Source organism: Lolium perenne, chromosome 3 (genome assembly GCF_019359855.2).
Source record: "Lolium perenne isolate Kyuss_39 chromosome 3, Kyuss_2.0, whole genome shotgun sequence".
Lineage (NCBI taxonomy): Eukaryota > Viridiplantae > Streptophyta > Magnoliopsida > Poales > Poaceae > Lolium > Lolium perenne.
This window is the reverse complement of record NC_067246.2, coordinates 349,732,598-349,751,485: the sequence shown is the minus strand read 5'-3', so window position 1 is coordinate 349,751,485 and position 18,888 is coordinate 349,732,598. Positions and strand designations below refer to the sequence as shown.

At 43.6% G+C, this 18,888-nt stretch overlaps 1 protein-coding gene across 1 annotated transcript; it reads left to right on the top strand.

The window, feature by feature from the left end:
* The first annotated feature begins 14,474 nt into the window (after nt 1-14,474).
* LOC127346178 (ATP synthase small subunit 6-A, mitochondrial-like) lies at nt 14,475-15,823 on the top strand. Its single transcript, XM_051372725.1, has 2 exons — nt 14,475-14,748; nt 15,623-15,823. Exon 1 carries the CDS (start codon nt 14,575-14,577, stop codon nt 14,740-14,742), a length of 168 nt encoding a protein of 55 aa, XP_051228685.1. The 5' UTR covers nt 14,475-14,574; the 3' UTR covers nt 14,743-14,748; nt 15,623-15,823.
* The last annotated feature ends 3,065 nt before the right edge of the window (nt 15,824-18,888 follow it).

Here is an 18,888-nt window from a genome sequence, read left to right as displayed (position 1 = left end):
AGAAAACGATGAAACGATTGCGATGGGTGTATTTCGGTATAGAGAATTGGACCGGGGTCCACGATTCACTAGAGGTGTCTCTCCCATAAGATAAACAGCATGTTGGGTGAACAAATTACAGTTGGGCAATTGACAAATAAAGAGGGCATGACCATGCACATACATATTATGATGAGTATAGTGAGATTTAATTGGGCATTACGACAAAGTACATAGACCGCCATCCAGCATGCATCTATGCCTAAAAAGTCCACCTTCAGGTTATCATCCGAACCCCCTCCAGTATTAAGTTGCTAATAACAGACAATTGCATTAAGTATTGCGCGTAATGTAATCAGTAACTACATCCTTGAACATAGCACCAATGTTTTATCCCTAGTGGCAACAGCACATCCACAACCTTAGAACTTTTCATCCTTGTCCCGAGATATCAATGGAGGCATGAACCCACTATCGAGCATAAATACTCCCTCTTGGAGTTACAAGCATCTACTTGGCCAGAGCATCTACTAGTAACGGAGAGCATGCAAGATCATAAACAACACATAGACATAACTTTGATAATCAACATAACAAGTATTCTCTATTCATCGGATCCCAACAAACGCAACATATAGAATTACAGATAGATGATCTTGATCATGTTAGGCAGCTCACAAGATCCGACAATGAAGCACAATGGGGAGAAGACAACCATCTAGCTACTGCTATGGACCCATAGTCCAGGGGTAGACTACTCACACACCGCTCCGGAGGCGACCATGGCGGTGTAGAGTCCTCCGGGAGATGAATCCCCTCTCCGGCAGGGTGCCGGAGGCGATCTCCTGGATCCCCCGAGATGGGATCGGCGGCGGCGGCGTCTCTGGAAGGTTTTCCGTATCGTGGCTCTTGGGGGACGGAGGCTTTAAGTAGGCGGAAGGGCAGGTCAGGAGGCGGCACGAGGGGCCCACACCACAGGGCCGCGCGGCCAAGGGGTGGGCCGCGCCGCCCTAGGGTGTGGCCACCTCGTGGCCCCACTTCGTCTCCTCTTCGGTCTTCTGGAAGCTTCGTGGCAAAATAGGACCCTGGGCGTTGATTTCGTCCAATTCCGAGAATATTTCGTTACTAGGATTTCTGAAACCAAAAACAGCAGAAAACAGCAACTGGCACTTCGGCATCTTGTTAATAGGTTAGTTCCAGAAAATGCACGAATATGACATAAAGTGTGCATAAAACATGTAGATAACATCAATAATGTGGCATGGAACATAAGAAATTATTGATACGTCGGAGACGTATCACAAAGGTTTGTAGAACAGCAGCAAGTTTTCCCTTAAGTGGATCACCCAAGGTTTATCGAACTCAGGGAGGAAGAGGTCAAAGATATCCCTCTCATGCAACCCTGCAACCACAAAGCAATAAGTCTCTTGTGTCCCCAACACACCTAATACACTTGTCAGATGTATAGGTGCACTAGTTCGGCGAAGAGATAGTGAAATACATGTGGTATGAATATATATGAGCAGTAGTAACGGCACCAGAAAATAGCTTGATGCTACAACTGGCGTGTGGTTGATGGTGGTAATATTGCAGGCAGTACAGATGCAATAGAACAGTAAACAAGCAGCGATAGCAGTATTTGGGAACAAGGCCTAGGGATTATACTTTCACTATTGGACACTCTCAACATTGATCACATAACAGAATAAATAGATAAATGCTATACTCTACACTCTCTTGTTGGATGATGAACACCACTAATTGTGTAGGATTACACGAACCCTCAATGCCGAAGTTAACAAGCTCCACAATATTCGATATTCATATTTAAATAACCTTAGAGTGCACGATAGATCAACACAACTAAACCAAGTACTAACATAGCATGCACACTGTCACCTTCACACTATGAAAGGAGGAATAGATCACATCAATACTATCATAGCAATAATTAACTTCATAATCTACAAGAGATTACAATCATAACCCACGCCAAGTACTACACGATGCACACACTGTCACCATTACACCATGGAGGAGGAATAGACTACTTTAATAACATCACTAGAGTAGCACATAGAATAGTAGTGATACAAAGCACATTGCAATCATAAAGGGATATAAATAAGCACTTCACTATGCTATTCATAACAGTGAATAAGTATTCTGTGAAATATAGCCTAAGAGACCCACACGGTGCACACACTGTCACCTTTACACACGTGGGACAAGGAGTCTCCGGAGATCACATAAGTAAAATTCACTTGACTAGCATAACGACATCTAGATTACAAGCTCATCATATGAATCTCAATCATGTAAGGCAGCTCATGAGATTATTGTATTGAAGTACATAGGGAGAGAGATGAACCACATAGCTACCGGTACAGCCCTTAGCCTCGATGGAGAACTACTCCCTGCTCATGGGAGACAACAGCGTTGATGAAGATGGCGGTGGAGATGGCAGCGGTGTCGATGGAGAAGCCTTCCGGGGGCACTTCCCCGTCCCAGCGGCGTGCCGGAACAGAGACTCCTGTCCCCCAGATCTTGGCTTCGCGATGGCGGCGGCTCTGGATGGTTTCTCGTACCGTGGCTTTTTCGTATCGAAGATTTAGGTCAGGGACCTTTAAATAGGCGAAGAGGCGGAGTCAGAAGGCTGACGAGGCGGTGACACAACAGGGGGGCGCGGCCCCCCCTCTGGCCGCGCCGGGCACATGTGTGGGGCCCACAGGACCCTCCTCTGGTGGCTCTCGGGTGTTCTTGAAGCTTCGTGCAATTATAAGATGCTGGGCGTTGATTTCGTCCAATTCCGAGAATATTTCCTTACTAGGATTTCTGAAACCAAAAACAGCAGAAAACAGGAACTGGCACTTCGGCATCTCGTCAATAGGTTAGTTCCGGAAAACGCATAATAATGACATAAAGTGTGAACAAAACATGTACGTATTGTCATAAAACAAGCATGGAACATCAGAAATTATAGATACATTGGAGACGTATCAGCATCCCCAAGCTTAGTTCCTACTCGTCCTCGAGTAGGTAAACGATAACAAAGATAATTTCTGAAGTGACATGCTACCAACATAATCCTGATCATACTATTGTAAAGCATATGAGATGAATGCAGCGATTCTAAGCAATGGTAAAGACAATGATTAAACAACTGAATCATATAGCAAAGACTTTTCATGAATAGTACTTTCAAGACAAGCATCAATAAGTCTTGCATAAGAGTTAACTCATAAAGCAATAAATTCAAAGTAAAGGCATTGAAGCAACACAAAGGAAGATTAAGTTTCAGCGGTTGCTTTCGACTTGTAACATGTATATCTCATGGATATTTGTCAACATAAAGCAATATAACAAGTACAATAAGCAAGCATGTAAGAATCAATGCACAGTTAACACAAGTGTTTGCTTCTAAGATGGAAGGAAGTAGGTAAACTGACTCAACATGAAAGTAGAAGAATGGCCCTTCGCAGAGGGAAGCATTGATTTCTATATTTGTGCTAGAGTTTTGGTTTTGAAAACAAGAAACAATTTTGTCAACGGTAGTAATAAAGCATATGTATCATGTAAATTATATCCTACAAGTTGCAAGCCTCATGCATAGTATACCAATAGTGCCTGCACCTTGTCCTAATTAGCTCGGATTACCTGGATTATCACCGCAATACATATGTTTTAACCAAGTGTCACAAAGGGGTACCTCTATGCCGCCTGTACAAAGGTCTAAGGAGAAAGCTCACATTGGATTTCTCGCTTTTGATTATTCTCAACTTAGACATCCATACCGGGACAACATAGACAACATATAATGGACTCCTCTTTAATGCATAAGCATTCAACAACAATTAATTTTCTCATATGAGATTGAGGATATTTGTCCAAAACTGAAACTTCCACCATGGATCATGGCTTTAGTTAGCGGCCCAATGTTCTTCTCTAACAGTATGCATGCTCAAACCATTCAACTCATGGTAAATCGCCCTTACTTCAGACAAGACGGACATGCATAGCAACTCACATGATATTCAACAAAGAGTAGTTGATGGCGTCCCCAGGAACATGGTTATCGCACAACAAGCAACTTATAAGAAATAAAATGCATAAGTACATATTCAATACCACAATAGTTTTTAGGCTATTTGTCCCATGAGCTATATATTGCAAAGGTAGAGAATAGAAATTTAAAGGTAGCACTCAAGCAATTTACTTTGGAATGGCGGAGAAATACCATGTAGTAGGTAGGTATGGTGGACACAAATGGTATAGTGTTTGGCTCAAGTATTTGGATGCACGAGAAGTATTCCCTCTCAATACAAGGTTTAGGCTAGCAAGGCTATTTGAAACAAACACAAGCATGAACTGGTACAGCAAAACTCACATAAAAGACATATTGCAAGCATTATAAGACTCTACATTGTCTTCCTTGTTGTTCAAACACCTTACTAGAAAATATCTAGACTCTAGAGAGACCAATCATGCAAACCGCCTGTACAAAGGTCAGGGACCTTTAAATAGGCGAAGAGGCGGAGTCGGAAGGCTGACGAGGCGGTGACACAACAAGGGGGTGCGGCCCCCCCTCTGGCCGCGCCGGGCACATGTGTGGGGCCCACAGGGCCCTCCTCTGGTGGCTCTCGGGTGTTCTGGAAGCTTCGTGCAATTATAAGATGCTGGGCGTTGATTTCGTCCAATTCCGAGAATATTTCCTTACTAGGATTTCTGAAACCCAAAACAGCAGAAAACAGGAACTGGCACTTCGGCATCTCGTCAATAGGTTAGTTCCGAAAAACGCATAATAATGACATAAAGTGTGAACAAAACATGTAGGTATTGTCATAAAACAAGCATGGAACATCAGAAATTATAGATACGTTGGAGACGTATCAACAAGCAAATCAAGTAACACAGAAGCAATCCTCTACACCAACACCCATTTCTAGGAGCTGGAGTGAGGTATACCAAATAAACATGAGCAAACCATGGTTTTGCTCATAATTAAGTATGTGCATATGTCACAGAAGCACAGAAGGGTAGAACCCTGTTTGTGTCATCATCTGGCTACAAAGCCATTTGGTGCAAGCAAATATGGGTAAGGCCAATAGGTAATCATCCTAGGGGAACATTAGTTATGTCAAATCAGTGGCACAACTAAGGAAATCCAGCAAAGAATGAATTCACAGCTAGCCTAGCCCAACACACTTAGCACCTATAGCTAGTTATGCCATCAGACAATAGACAAATCCTTGTCTATATAATTTCTCAGCATCAAAAGCCACTGGAAGTCCAGTATAGGATCAACCAGTGAGCAATCATCCAATTACAGCAAGCAATCACCAACCACAGCAAGCCACAGAGAGGGGGAGCTACCCATGACAGCATCACAGAGCTGCCAGGGCCACCTCAACCCACAACCAACACTTGAAACCACCACATCATTACCCAGTAGGGTTCAGTAGAGGGCTAGGGTACCAACCAGTGGTTGACATCCAACTAGCCCTAACAAATTCATTGAAATGATCATCACTGAATCACAGTTCACATCATTCATCCATTTAATAAAGCAAGATAAACAGATAAATGAATTACACAAGCAATTGATGCACCAGAGCCTTGCAGATGATCCAATGGATCATTGCAAGCAGCAACTGATGCTTGAGCAAGCACCATCACACACAGATCAAGCCTGTGTGAAGCACACACAGCACAGAGTGAGCACCAGTGAGGCACAGGCAGAAGCATAGCAAATAATCATCAAGCAACTGATGATCATATGATCATCAGAGCTTGCTAGCACCTGTTACAGGTTGCTATAGCCAAGCATAGCATCAGTAAATAGCCAACTACTGAAGAATTACAACCAAACCATAACTGAATAAACAGATACAGAATTAATGACTTTATAATTGTATCCAGAAGCACATCAAAGGCATGATGAACCACTGGATCAAGTTACACAAGGATAGCATCCAGCACTCATCACTGGATAGTGCTGTGAAGCAAACAACAATGCTAAATTGAGCATTCCCAAGATTCACAGCCCTACACACCACTCACTAGGGCACTGGCACTTGCAAATTTGCAAGGAATATACACAATAATCAAGCAAGGGCAACATAATTGAATACACTTGAGTGTCTAGCAAGAATAGTAACAAGAACAGAGGCACATGGAAGGATTCTAGCAAGAAATGCAAGCTTAAACAAGCACATAGCTTAGGAACTTTGCACAGAACCATGCACAACAAAGATAGCCACAAATAAGCAAAGCACTTAGGCAGAGTAGGGCAGCACAGCAGCACAAGCAACACAGCAGCACAAGCAGCACAGCAGCTTACGCGCATACACAGCTAGCTGGGCGCAGCAGCAGCGCATCAGCACGACAGGCATCTCCACGAGGAGGAGCAGCCGTGGCCAGAGCTAGAGGATGAAGAAGAAGAACAGTCAAGAGAGAGAGAGAGGGTGGAGCACATACCAGGGCGAGCAGAAAGCAGTCGCGGCCATGGCGGCCACGGCGGCGCACGCCGAACGCACGGCAGCGCCAGGCTGGGCCAAGCCAAGCCTCGACCAGCGCCGCAGCGCCCCGTACCACTTTGGCGAGGCTCACGGCGGCGCCATAGCGCCAGGAACCCCTGGGAGCAGCGAGATCGCCGCGGATCCCATAACCCTAGCCACAGAGAAGGGGTCGGGGACGAGCGGGAGCAACGCCAGCTCCAGATCTACGTGGAGGAGCATGACCGGCGTCGTGGGGCGGTTCGATTGCACCCCATGGCGAGGGCCATGACCGTCGGAGTTCGCCGGAATCGACCGGCGACGGCGAGGGTGACGCGAGTCGCCAGAGAGCGAGGGGATTAGGGTTCATCGAGGCGGCGCGGTGGGGGAGAAGTGTGAGCGACCGCACGGGTCGGTTGGACCCGAGCTGGTCTAACCCAACCCACTGGGCTCCACTGACAGGTGGGCCCGAGGGTGACACGCGTACAGCACGCGACCATTGGGAACCCCAAGTGGAAGGTGTGATGCGTACAGCAGTAAGTTTCCCTCAGTTAGAAACCAAGGTTTATTGAACCAGTAGGAGTCAAGAAGCACGTTGAAGGTTGATGGCGGCGAGATGTAGTGCGGCGCAACACCAGGGATTCCGGCGCCAACGTGGAACCTGCACAACACAACCAAAGTACTTTGCCCCAACGAAACAGTGAGGTTTTCAATCTCACCGGCTTGCTGTAACAAAGGATTAGATGTATAGTGTGGATGATGATTGTTTGCAGAGAACGGTAGAACAAGTATCGCAGCAGATTGTATTCGATGTAAAAGAATGGACCGGGGTCCACAGTTCACTAGTGGTGTCTCTCCCATAAGATAAATAGCATGTTGGGTGAACAAATTACAGTTGGGCAATTGACAAATAGAAAGGGCATGACAATGCACATACATGATATGATGAGTGATACGTCTCCGACGTATCGATAATTTCTTATGTTCCATGCCACATTATTGATGTTATCTACATGTTTTATGCACACTTTATGTCATATTCATGCATTTTCTGGAACTAACCTATTAACAAGATGCCGAAGTGCCAGTTCCTGTTTTCTGCTGTTTTTGGTTTCAGAAATCCTAGTAACGAAATATTCTCGGAATCGGACGAAATCAACGCCCAAGTTCCTATTTTCACCGGAAGCATCCAGAACACCCGGGAAGGACCAGAGGGGGGGGCACTGGGCCCCCAGACCCTAGGCCGGCGCGGCCCTGGCCCTGGCCGCGCCGCCCTATGGTGTCGTCGCCCCTTCGACCCTCCTGCGCCGCCTCTTCGCCTATTTAAAGCCCCTGGATCGAAAACCCTGATACGTTCGACGAAAACCACAGAAACCTTCCAGAGCCGCCGCCATCGCGAGGCCAAGATCTGGGGGACAGGAGTCTCTGTTCCGGCACGCTGCCGGAGCGGGGAAGTGCCCCCGGAAGGCTTCTCCATCGACATCGCTGCCATCTCCACCGCCATCTTCATCACCGCTGCTGCTCCCATGAGGAGGGAGTAGTTCTCCATCGAGGCTCGGGGCTGTACCGGTAGCTATGTGGTTCATCTCTCCCATGTACCTCAATACAATAATCTCATGAGCTGCTTTACATGATTGAGATTCATATGAGTTTGTATCACAATTTATCTATGTGCTACTCTAGCAAAGTTATTAAAGTAGTTCTATTCCTCCTGCACGTGTGTAAAGGTGACAGTGTGTGCACCGTGTTAGTACTTGGTTTATGCTATGATCATGATCTCCTGTAGATTATGAAGTTAACTATTGCTATGATAATATTGATGTGATCTATTCCTCCTACATATGCATGAAGGTGACAGTGTGCATGCTATGTTAGTACTTGGTTTAGTTGTATTGATCTATCTTACACTATAAGGTTACTTAAATATGAACAAATTGTGGAGCTTGTTAACTCCGGCATTGAGGGTTCGTGTAATCCTACGCAATGCGTTCATCATCCAACAAAAATGTAGAGTATGCATTTATCTATTCTGTTATGTGATCAATGTTGAGAGTGTCCACTAGTGAAAGTGTAATCCCTAGGCCTTGTTCCTAAATACTGCTGCGTTACTACTGCTTGTTTACTGTTTCACTGTGTTACTACTGCTGCAATACTACCACCATCAACTACACGCCAGCAAGCTATTTTCTGGCACCATTGCTACTGCTCATATATATTCATACCACCTGTATTTCACTATCTCTTCGCCGAACTAGTGCACCTATTAGGTGTGTTGGGGACACAAGAGACTTCTTGCTTTGTGGTTGCAGGGTTGCATGAGAGGGATATCTTTGACCTCTTCCTCCCTGAGTTCGATAAACCTTGGGTGATCCACTTAAGGGAAAACTTGCTGCTGTTCTACAAACCTCTGCTCTTGGAGGCCCAACACTATCTACAGGAAAGGAGGGGGAACGTAGACATCAATGAGTATTGTGAGATTTAATTGGGCATTACGATAAAGTACATAGACCGCTATCCAGCATGCATCTATGCCTAAAAAGTCCACCTTCAGGTTATCATCCGAACCCCTTCCAGTATTAAGTTGCAAACAACAGACAATTGCATTAAGTATGGTGCGTAATGTAATCAACAACTACATCCTCGGACGTAGCATCAATGTTTTATCCCCTAGTGGCAACAACACATCCACAACCTTAGGGGTTTCTGTCACTCCCCCAGATTCAATAGAGGCATGAACCCACTATCGAGCATAAATACTCCCTCTTGGAGTTACAAGCATCAACTTGGCCAAAGCATCTACTAGTAACGGAGAGCATGCAAGATCATAAACAACATAAAGATAGATTGATAATCAACATAACATAGTATTCTCTATCCATCGGATCCCAACAAACACAACATATAGCATTACAGATAGATGATCTTGATCATGTTAGGCAGCTCACAAGACCCGACAATGAAGCATAATGAGGAGAAGACAACCATCTAGCTACTGCTATGGACCCATAGTCCAGGGGTGAACTACTCACTCATCACTCCGGAGGCGACCATGGCGGTGTAGAGTCCTCCGGGAGATGAATCCCCTCTCCGGCAGGGTGCCGGAGGCGATCTCCTGACTCCCTCGAGATGGGATTGGCGGCGGTGGCGTCTCTGGAAGGTTTTCCGTATCGTGGCTCTCCGTACTGGGGGTTTCGCGACGAAGACTATATGTAGGCGGAAGGGCAGGTCAGGGGGCCACACGGGGGCCCTACACGCTAGGGCCGCGCGGGCCCCCCTGGGCCACGCCGCCCTAGTGTGGCGGCGCCCCGTGGCCCCACTTCGTCTTCCCTTCGGTCTTCTGGAAGCTTCGTGTGAAAATAGGCCCCTGGGCCTTGATTTCGTCCAATTCTGAGAATATTTCCTTACTAGGATTTCTGAAACCAAAAACAGCAGAAAACAGCAACTGGCGCTTCGGCATCTCGTTAATAGGTTAGTGCCGGAAATTGCATAAATATGACATAAAGTATGCATAAAACATGTAGATATCATCAATAATGTGGCATGGAACATAAGAAATTATCGATACGTCGGAGACGTATCAGGGGGCAATTGTGACATTTCACAATTCTATAAAATACTGAAACTTTAAAAATGCATAGTAAATGTTAAATAGCTCTAAAAAGATAATTAAAAATATGAAAACCACTCAGTATATAATTCTCTATCATAATAAAATATGAAATTGAATTTTTGAAGATAAACAAGAATAAGTTCAAATTTGATGATTTAAATAATTATTTAAATCACACCCTATATTTTCAATAATGAAAATAAGTCCATAAATTCTTTTGGACTTTAAAAACACCTTGACAACATTTCAAGGTTGTATTTTACCTAAATAGAGTATCCAAAAAATCATTCTTAGTATTCACCTCTCACATGAAATGATAAGACATCGGAAGGGGGGAACAAACCCTAAAACTGGAATCATGCATAAATGCTTCTTTAACCATTGCCCTTATCGGACAATGATGCTATTTTTCAGCAACAGAGGACAAGGGTCAGTCCACACCATCCAACTGCAACACTTTGCAGTGTTCAGGCAAGTTCATCACTTGCTCATGTCATTTGAGTATTTTTACCAAATTACTTGCAAAGTACTATGTTTATCACTATTGCATAAAAAGCAAAACCACTATTTTCATAACTATGAATATGACTAAGTGGTGGGCAATGGAACCATGGATTGTGTTGATATGGTGGAGGTTCCATTGCAAGGGTTTATATCCATCTAGGATTAAACAACAAATGTCGTCCAGTGATTCTTGTGCCGTAATACCCGTGTTAACCATAAGATCTAGAGTGGGACGAAATAGTCAATCGTATTTCCACCTCTTGTACATCAACGGATGCGCTTGCCGTAGACACTTGTATCCTGAGGGACAAGCGGTGGGCTGGGGAAGCCTAAAGTCCTCACGGTAATGCGGTCTATGATGGATTGTAAGGTGTCCGGAACGGTCTATCTATGGTTGATAGGGCAGGGCATACAAATTGTTCGGAACGGTCTACCTTATCGGTATAGGGGAGAACAAATGCATGGGTCGGTCTCACCATAGATACAGGGGAAGACAATCTTACAAAAGGGTGGGTGTGCGAGGTAGCGGAGGAATATGATTGGCTATGACCTTATACCGGGCCTCACACCGAAGGAAGTGTGGATGGGAAAGCTGCCCGGTTGGCACCAAGGTTAAGATCTCTTATGGGTGAAGCAACACACCTCTGCAGAGTGTAATGAATCATGACCTGTCACTCCCTGTTCCGGGATTTGGAACTGCGAACGCTGCCGGAAAGGAACTCCATGAAGTTCTAGTGAACCGGTGAAGGCTGACGGACATAGTTCTTTGAAATAAAAGCAACCTCTTGAAGAAATGTTTATCAAAAAATTGCATTGCTATTAGACTTTCTGGTCTAATATCGTAGCTAGTGCATTAAAAACCTCGTTTCTATAATGAACTTGTTGAGTACGCTCGTACTCATACCACTCTTAAATCCTCTGCTTATATTGTCTGAACCATCTGGAGGAGGACAACGATAACCCTGAAGGAGCCGAGATCATCGGCTATGAAGAACCAGACCTCTCTGGAGGTGTTGAAGGTGTAGACTACCTTATAGTCTACAGAACCGGGGAGGGTTCCGGAGGAGAGCAAGTTTAGACCGACCAAGTAGTAGTATTATCCGAGCAGTACGAACTTTTAGTACTTAACTGCTCGAGGGAATAAATGTATCACCTAGTAAGACTTTTATATTGTAAGCTAAGATGGGTTCGCCTCGAACCCAGGAGTATCCCTCTTAGGACCCAAGAGGAGCTCCGAGATGATATGTACATTATGCTTGTAATAATAAATGAATGAGTTATGGACCTGCTATGTTTTGTTGTATACTCTGAGGGATGTAATATTTGCGGAATGTTACTTCGTGAATGTTATATCAACGACTGGCATACTACAACATGCAGTGGTATGCAGGGTCACCACACCATCTAAGTTTCCTTTATCTAGATTCGAGGGGTGGTGGGTTTTCCATATCCCGTCAGTAGCCCCCGAGGTTTGGGGTGGCTTAAAGAGGTGCATATAGGTATTAGGAACACCCATGGTCTTGGTATTCGAGTGGTCCAGCTTCGCCTATCCATTTACTTTGCGCAGATGAGAGGTGGATGTCTAAGTGACAATCGCCTCAGGGAAAACTTATTGTTGTGGCCTCCTTCGAATTTTTGCGTACCATATCCCTGCTTTGGGAGGGCTTTGTTCGACACGTGGATTCGCCAAAAATATGTGCTAATGCATTTATGCTAAACTTGATAAATATTAAAATAAGTAGAAACGAAAAAATGCCAAAAAAGTATATCCAATGTTCGTTTAGGAGTGTGTTTACCTGTTTTTGGAAACAATTAGCTGAATACACGTGAGTTGCTATAGACTAAGAAAATATAAAGAAATCGATAATTAATTAGAGAGTTCTCCAATTTTCTAAATGTTACATGCAAGAGCATGCAATATTGTTGTTTTTGTTGCACCTCATCAATGTCTTTCTCCTACCACCTTACTCTCTGGCCATAAAATTAAGATTTAAATGTACATGTAAGAGCATGGAAAATGTACATCGATGTCCTTCGTTCATCATACATCGGTTTCATTTTCCTATCACCTTCCTCTCCAACAAAAGTTGTGTACTCCAATGGGCTATACCTCAAATTATACTGGCGGGCACTACATCACCCCTTCATTTGTTGTCATCCCTATCAATATCATCTTTAAAATGCCCCTACGTTTTCACGGAACATAAAAGTATTTAGGACTCATTTTATTGAAGAGTGCTTAACTTTAGTAATCTTGCATGCAAACTTTGATGATCTCACGATTTCATAAATGTGACGACTGGACGTGAGTGTCTCATCTTCCTCCCATTTCTTCTTTTAAAATAATGCATTACTTGGCATCATCAAACATCATTGTCATTGTTTCAGTTGCGTACACTATGAATAATATCACTAACCAAAGAGGAATCCAACGTGAGTGATGTCACTTGTCGTATGTATTTGCCAACTGCTGCAAACATGATACCCTTTGCAAACAAGCAGCGTATAACCATCCTACCATTTTGGGTTGTAAGAAAAAAATCGAACCTGACTACCTAACCGATGGATTTACTAAGAAAGGAACAATGAACGAATGAATGCCAACATCTTAGGTGTATAAAGATAGCACTCAATTCAAAAATTGATAAATTACCATCTTCATCACCCCTCTTATGTATGGATGTATCCTTTTTCTTTTTCTCAATGTATGTGAAATATTTAGAAGCGTGGCAACACCAAGATCTACACACACACACGAGAATGAACTTGCAACATAATACAACTAAAGGGCACCAACGTTTAGTCATAATATTGGGCCCACGGTCATCAGGACGAATTTAGATGTGACACAAGACATACAGTTTGGATATATGCATATATAGTTTATTAGGAACTTGAACATATAATAGGAAATCTCAAATAATATATAAATTTTGAATTTTTTTGAATCAGTAGATTAGTCACTCTATCCCCACGCCCCTTGTTGCAAGGTTGCAAATTCGAAAACATATAGCAAGTGTAGTTTTTCCAATATGTTCCCGCAACAGTTGCATCACTTGTAAATATGTGGTTTGGGTGAGCAATTAGTGATGTACATGCATCTGGATTTCACTCTTGGCTTTTCAAAGTAATTTCTACACAAAACACAACAAGAAAAACAAGTATCATTACCACCATTAAACTTCATCGTGTAAGAGCACATCTGGGTGCAATTACTTGAATCAAACATAAAGAAACTCATGTAGTCGTTGAATGGTGGATGGAATTAAAGAGAGAGAGAGACACTTGGGGAATAAAAAATCAACATAATTTTTGCAATTATGACACTAAAATCAGTGCTCACTTTGCGTCGATTGCACTGAGTAACCATATGAAGGATGCCACCAGTTTTTAACCCGGATCACATGTAGTGGAAGAAGCAGATCATCAAAAAGGAATAAAGGATTAAACAATCATGCCGCTCAAAAACTTTTCTCGCACTCCACAACATCACACTGTCTCTGAGGAGCTGCTCAGCCACCGTTGAGCTTGCCACGGCCCTACTCGAAATCGCGCACCCTAAAGGGGTAAATGCTGCCCCTACAAATTTGCTACTCTCCTAGTTCTAGCCACTGCTGCACGTAGGACACCAGAAACTCCAAGTCATTGCAAACAAACTTGAAATCTGAAACATCCTCACCATGAATTTCGTTTTCTCATCAAGTCATGTTGAATGTTTTCAGCAAAAGAAATCTCTGAACAAAAAAAAAAGCATAGTCATCTCATAAAGAACAGGGTTGCAGGGCCAGTTTTAGGCCCGCATAGTACAGGTCCGGCCCGGCCCTGCGAGAGCTGACAGACTAGGTCAGCCCAACCACCCGCACAACCCCACACGGCCACACCCTCCTCCATCTCCGTCCCCATTCCTACGGTCGCCGCAGCCACCAGACCTCGATCCCGACGAGCGGAGCAGCAGCAGGAGAGGAGTCGCCGGAGAGCGGATCGGAGATGGCCAAGTTCGACCCGTGGCCCGTCTTCTTCAAGAGGGAGTGGGGCCGCAACTGGCCCTTCCTCGCCGGCTTCGCCGTCACCGGCATCCTCATCACCAAGCTCACCGCCGGCTTCACCGAGGAGGACCTCAAGAACTCCAAGTTCGTCCAGGAGCACAAGCGCTGAGCCCAGGTCAGCCAACCCCGCCCCTCCCCTCCCCTCCCCCGCATGTCAACCCCGATCCGGTGCCTAATTAGGTCCTCGCGTAATAAATCCGATTTGATCCAGCGCCGCCCCCTCCTGCCAGATTCCGGCGCCACGCCAGTCGCGCTTTGTCAGGCTAGATCTCGTACTGCTACGCGGATCGTCGTCGAGGTTAGACGAGACGAGGCAAGGATCTGCAATTGCTCTGTTCGTGTTGACCCCTATGGCTCCACCGTTCGTTCGAGTGCAGATACCTATCTAAGTGCGGTTGTTTCAACCTGTAATTTTCGGAGGGAGTAGTACCTGCAAACCAGGGCCACGTCCAGGGTCTTCCGATAAACAGCTAGCTACCGATTTTTACTGCTATTAACAGTGTTCATGGTGTTGACCCTCTTCCTTGTTCCTTCTAACAATTACATTCTCTACATGCGTCAGAAATCTACTTTGCTTTTGTCATTAATTCCAGTTCGATATTGCTATGAACAGCATATCGTTTGCAGAGCTCCTTGTTTTGGCTCTTATGTCTGGTCATATACCTAGAGTTCTCTTTCCTGATTGTCCTAGCCATCTGTTCTCCCTGAGATGAATTCTGGTAACATGCTTTGGGGTGCAGTGTTGAGATTTTTTCCTTCTCACAAATGGAATGGCGTCGTTGAAATGCTTCAGGGTTCTAGTTTGCTGTCATCGTTAATCCTGTGTGGTATTGGCATGAATACCGGACTCTTTATTCTGCTGTTTGCTGAGCTGACCATGGGGTTATGCCAGAGTAATATTGTTCTTCAGTTAAAACCTGTATGCTGCAGCATATGTGCTACTTACTAGGATAATGGACTCACAGGTTTGTTATTTTTGTTTCCTCCAGGTTGGCGTGAGGGAAAATGTCACTGAATTAGTCGCATCAACATTGCTGGCAGTTTTTATATGTTATTTGGCTGAACCCACCGGATACATGCCTTAGGCTACCGAAGTTTCTTCTGCTGTATTTTTTTTTCTGTAATAAGAGGTTTCTGAATGCCTAAACCAAGAAATTAATTTTATGCGTTTCAAGACGCTTGTTTGGTTATGTGCCAGGTGACATGGGGGTTCAACTTGTCAAGTATTTGTTTTGCTGCTTTGTTTGATTCACATCGGAGACTCGTTTTGCACTTGTTTTCACGTGCAATCCTGTATTTGCTGTGTGTGGTGGTTGACGGATGTTGGAAGAGAGGTTCTTCATTCCAGTTTAAAATGTTCTATCTGTTTAGTCCAATGTGTGTATTCTATGGCTAGCCATATATAACGGCCGATAGTCCAGACTGGAAATTACCAATTGCATCTGATTTTGCGTAATTAAGTTGACATTTCTTTTAATTACATGGACGAGCTAGCTAGTTTGTCAGATGCACACAACTAAAAGTTAAGATATTGATCCCTGTAGAATTCTCACTATTCGACTAGGTCGTTTGCTGTTATGGTAACATTCTTGCGCAGCATATTCAGTTTTGTCATAGTTGCTTACTTGCATTTTTTTAATGTTTTGTAGTGCAGCCCATTGGATTATAATGGATTTTTTTTCATGTGTAATTCTAGATTTGCAATTGGCGATCCTTTGATGTTGTACTTGTACATACATGCATCATCATCTTTTCAAAATTACAAACATTCATCTTCAATTCTTTCTTGCCGGGGATCCATCTTTAATACTTCTGTAATTGTATCTGAATCATGGATGTATTTTCATCAGGAATATAGTAGAGTTGTTTTTCGAGATAAAAGGCTTTTAAGCCTGGCCTTAAATTAACAAAGCCTATCCGATATCAAGCTAAACAAGAAAAACCGATCACTTCCCCACTGCCAACAAACAGTATTGACCACGACTGATGCTGTAATTAAACCTTTATGCTGCAAAGGTGCCAACTACTAGGATCATGTCCCTTACAATTGATCATTTTGTTCCTTCCAGGCTGGGTTGAAGGAATGGATGAGGCGGGTTCTCACCTAATTAATTGCATCAATGTGATATCTTGTTTCCTTCCTACTGTGTGGTTATGTGTCGTGGACAACATTTACAAGGAGGTGACTGGTTTTCTCGCTATTCGACCAGATCGTTTGCTGTTATGGTAACATTCTTGCACAACAGATCCAGTTTTGTCATAGTCACTTGCTTGCATTTTTTTAATGTTTTGTAGTGCAGCTCATTGAATCATAGTGGCGTTTTTTTGCCTACTGTTTTTTCACGTGTAATTCTGGATTTGCTATCGATCCTTTGTTGTTTTTTTCTTTTGCGGGTAATCCTTTGTTGTTGTATGAAATGGCAACTGGCTACTCAAGGGGCATCGATATCAGTGTTAAGCTTCATGCACTAGCCAACACAACCAAAAGTCCGAACTGATGGTAAGGGCTAGGCAATTCACATATATATCTCAACACCCATCCTCACGTGTGACCGGAAGAAGAGAAGAGGAGGTCAACACGGGGAAAACAGAATAGCACACGTATAAATGATCGTATACGCGGCGGACATAGGAGTGGGTAAATATTGCGAGAACTGGGACTCGAGACACTGGGCTCTGATACCATGTTAAGCTCCATGCACTAGCCAACGCAACCAAAAGTCCGAAGAATATATATCTCAACAATATATATCTCAACAATCAGTACTTGGTTCGGTTCTGTATTAGCTCAGTTGTGTGAGTTTAGCTAAGGATATTTGGTGCTCTGTGTTTCTAATATTAAGAGGATGGAGAAGCGTTCATCTTAAACCACTTTCTGCAAGCAATTCGGGGCTAAACCATGCCAAGCTTTGCTATTTCATTAAAAAAATTGAACTGGGACTCAGACGGGCTCCAAACAGGTTTTTTTTTTCGAAAAGGGGGTGAACTCCGGCTTCTGCATCATGACGATGCACACGGCCCTTTATTAAAACTTAGTTCAATACACAATACGTTTACAAGCACACATCAACGAAGATCGATACAAGAATCAATCATCGAAAAAAAACCCAGCATACTAAGACTATAAATCAACATAGCCTCCTAGTATGACGCCAACCAGCCTGGCACAAGATATCCTGAGCAACCATCAGGAGCCGTATGCAGCCAGAAGCCATGGCATCCCGCTGCCCCTCCGGGGAAAGTAGAGCCCAGAGTTGGACCCAATGGGAGACCATATGAATAACCTGCAAAAAATTAAAAGAGGATTTTTTATTAAAGATTATATCATTTCTAATCCTCCAAATAGACCAACATAAAGCAGACACCCCAATCCGGATAAAAGCCTTAGATTGTCTATCTACTCCATTTAACCAATTACCAAACATATTAGTAATATTGGTTGGAGGTGGAAGATCATAAGTGAAAGTAACCGTACGCCATACGAGTTTAGCTAACGGACATTCAATAAACAGATGTTGAATAGTCTCCTGCTCCCCACAGAAGACACATTTTGTACATCCATTCCAATGACGTTTCGCTAAATTATCCTTAGTTAATAACACTTTATTACTCATGAACCACATAAAAATCTTAATCTTTAGCGGTATTTTCACCTTCCACAAATACTTTCTCAAGTAAGGAGTATGATCACACATAATATCTTCATACATCGACTTGACAGAAAAGAGCCCATTAGCTGTCAACTTCCAAACAAAACGATCGTCCTCATCGTTCAAATTAACCATCATTAATCTTCTACATAATTGTACCCACGAGGTCCACTTATTATCATTTAGTAACCTCCGAAAAGTAATATGCAAAGGTGATTGGGCAAGCACATGTGCAACAGTAACATTCTTATGATGTACAATATTATACAAGGACGGGTATTGCTAGGCCAAAGAGGTATTTCCTAACCAGACATCTTCCCAAAAGCGGATGGACCTACCATTGCCAACTTTGAAAGAGCCCCTAGAAAAAAACTCCTGTTTGACCACCATCAATCCTTTCCAAAAGGGGGAATCAGTAGGCTTAGCCTCTACCTCTGATAACGTCTTATGTGTTAGATATTTGTTATGTAGCAACTCTTGCCACACCCCGTCCTCATTTAAAAGTTTGAAAAGCCATTTACTCAATAAATATTTATTCTTGATTTCGAGTACCTCAATACCTAACCCTCCTTGATCTTTGGGTCTACATACAATATTCCATTTTG

Bases quoted from the DNA above. Each gene is read 5' to 3' on its own strand.
- LOC127346178 (XM_051372725.1), top strand. From the start codon at position 14,575: ATGGCCAAGTTCGACCCGTGGCCCGTCTTCTTCAAGAGGGAGTGGGGC.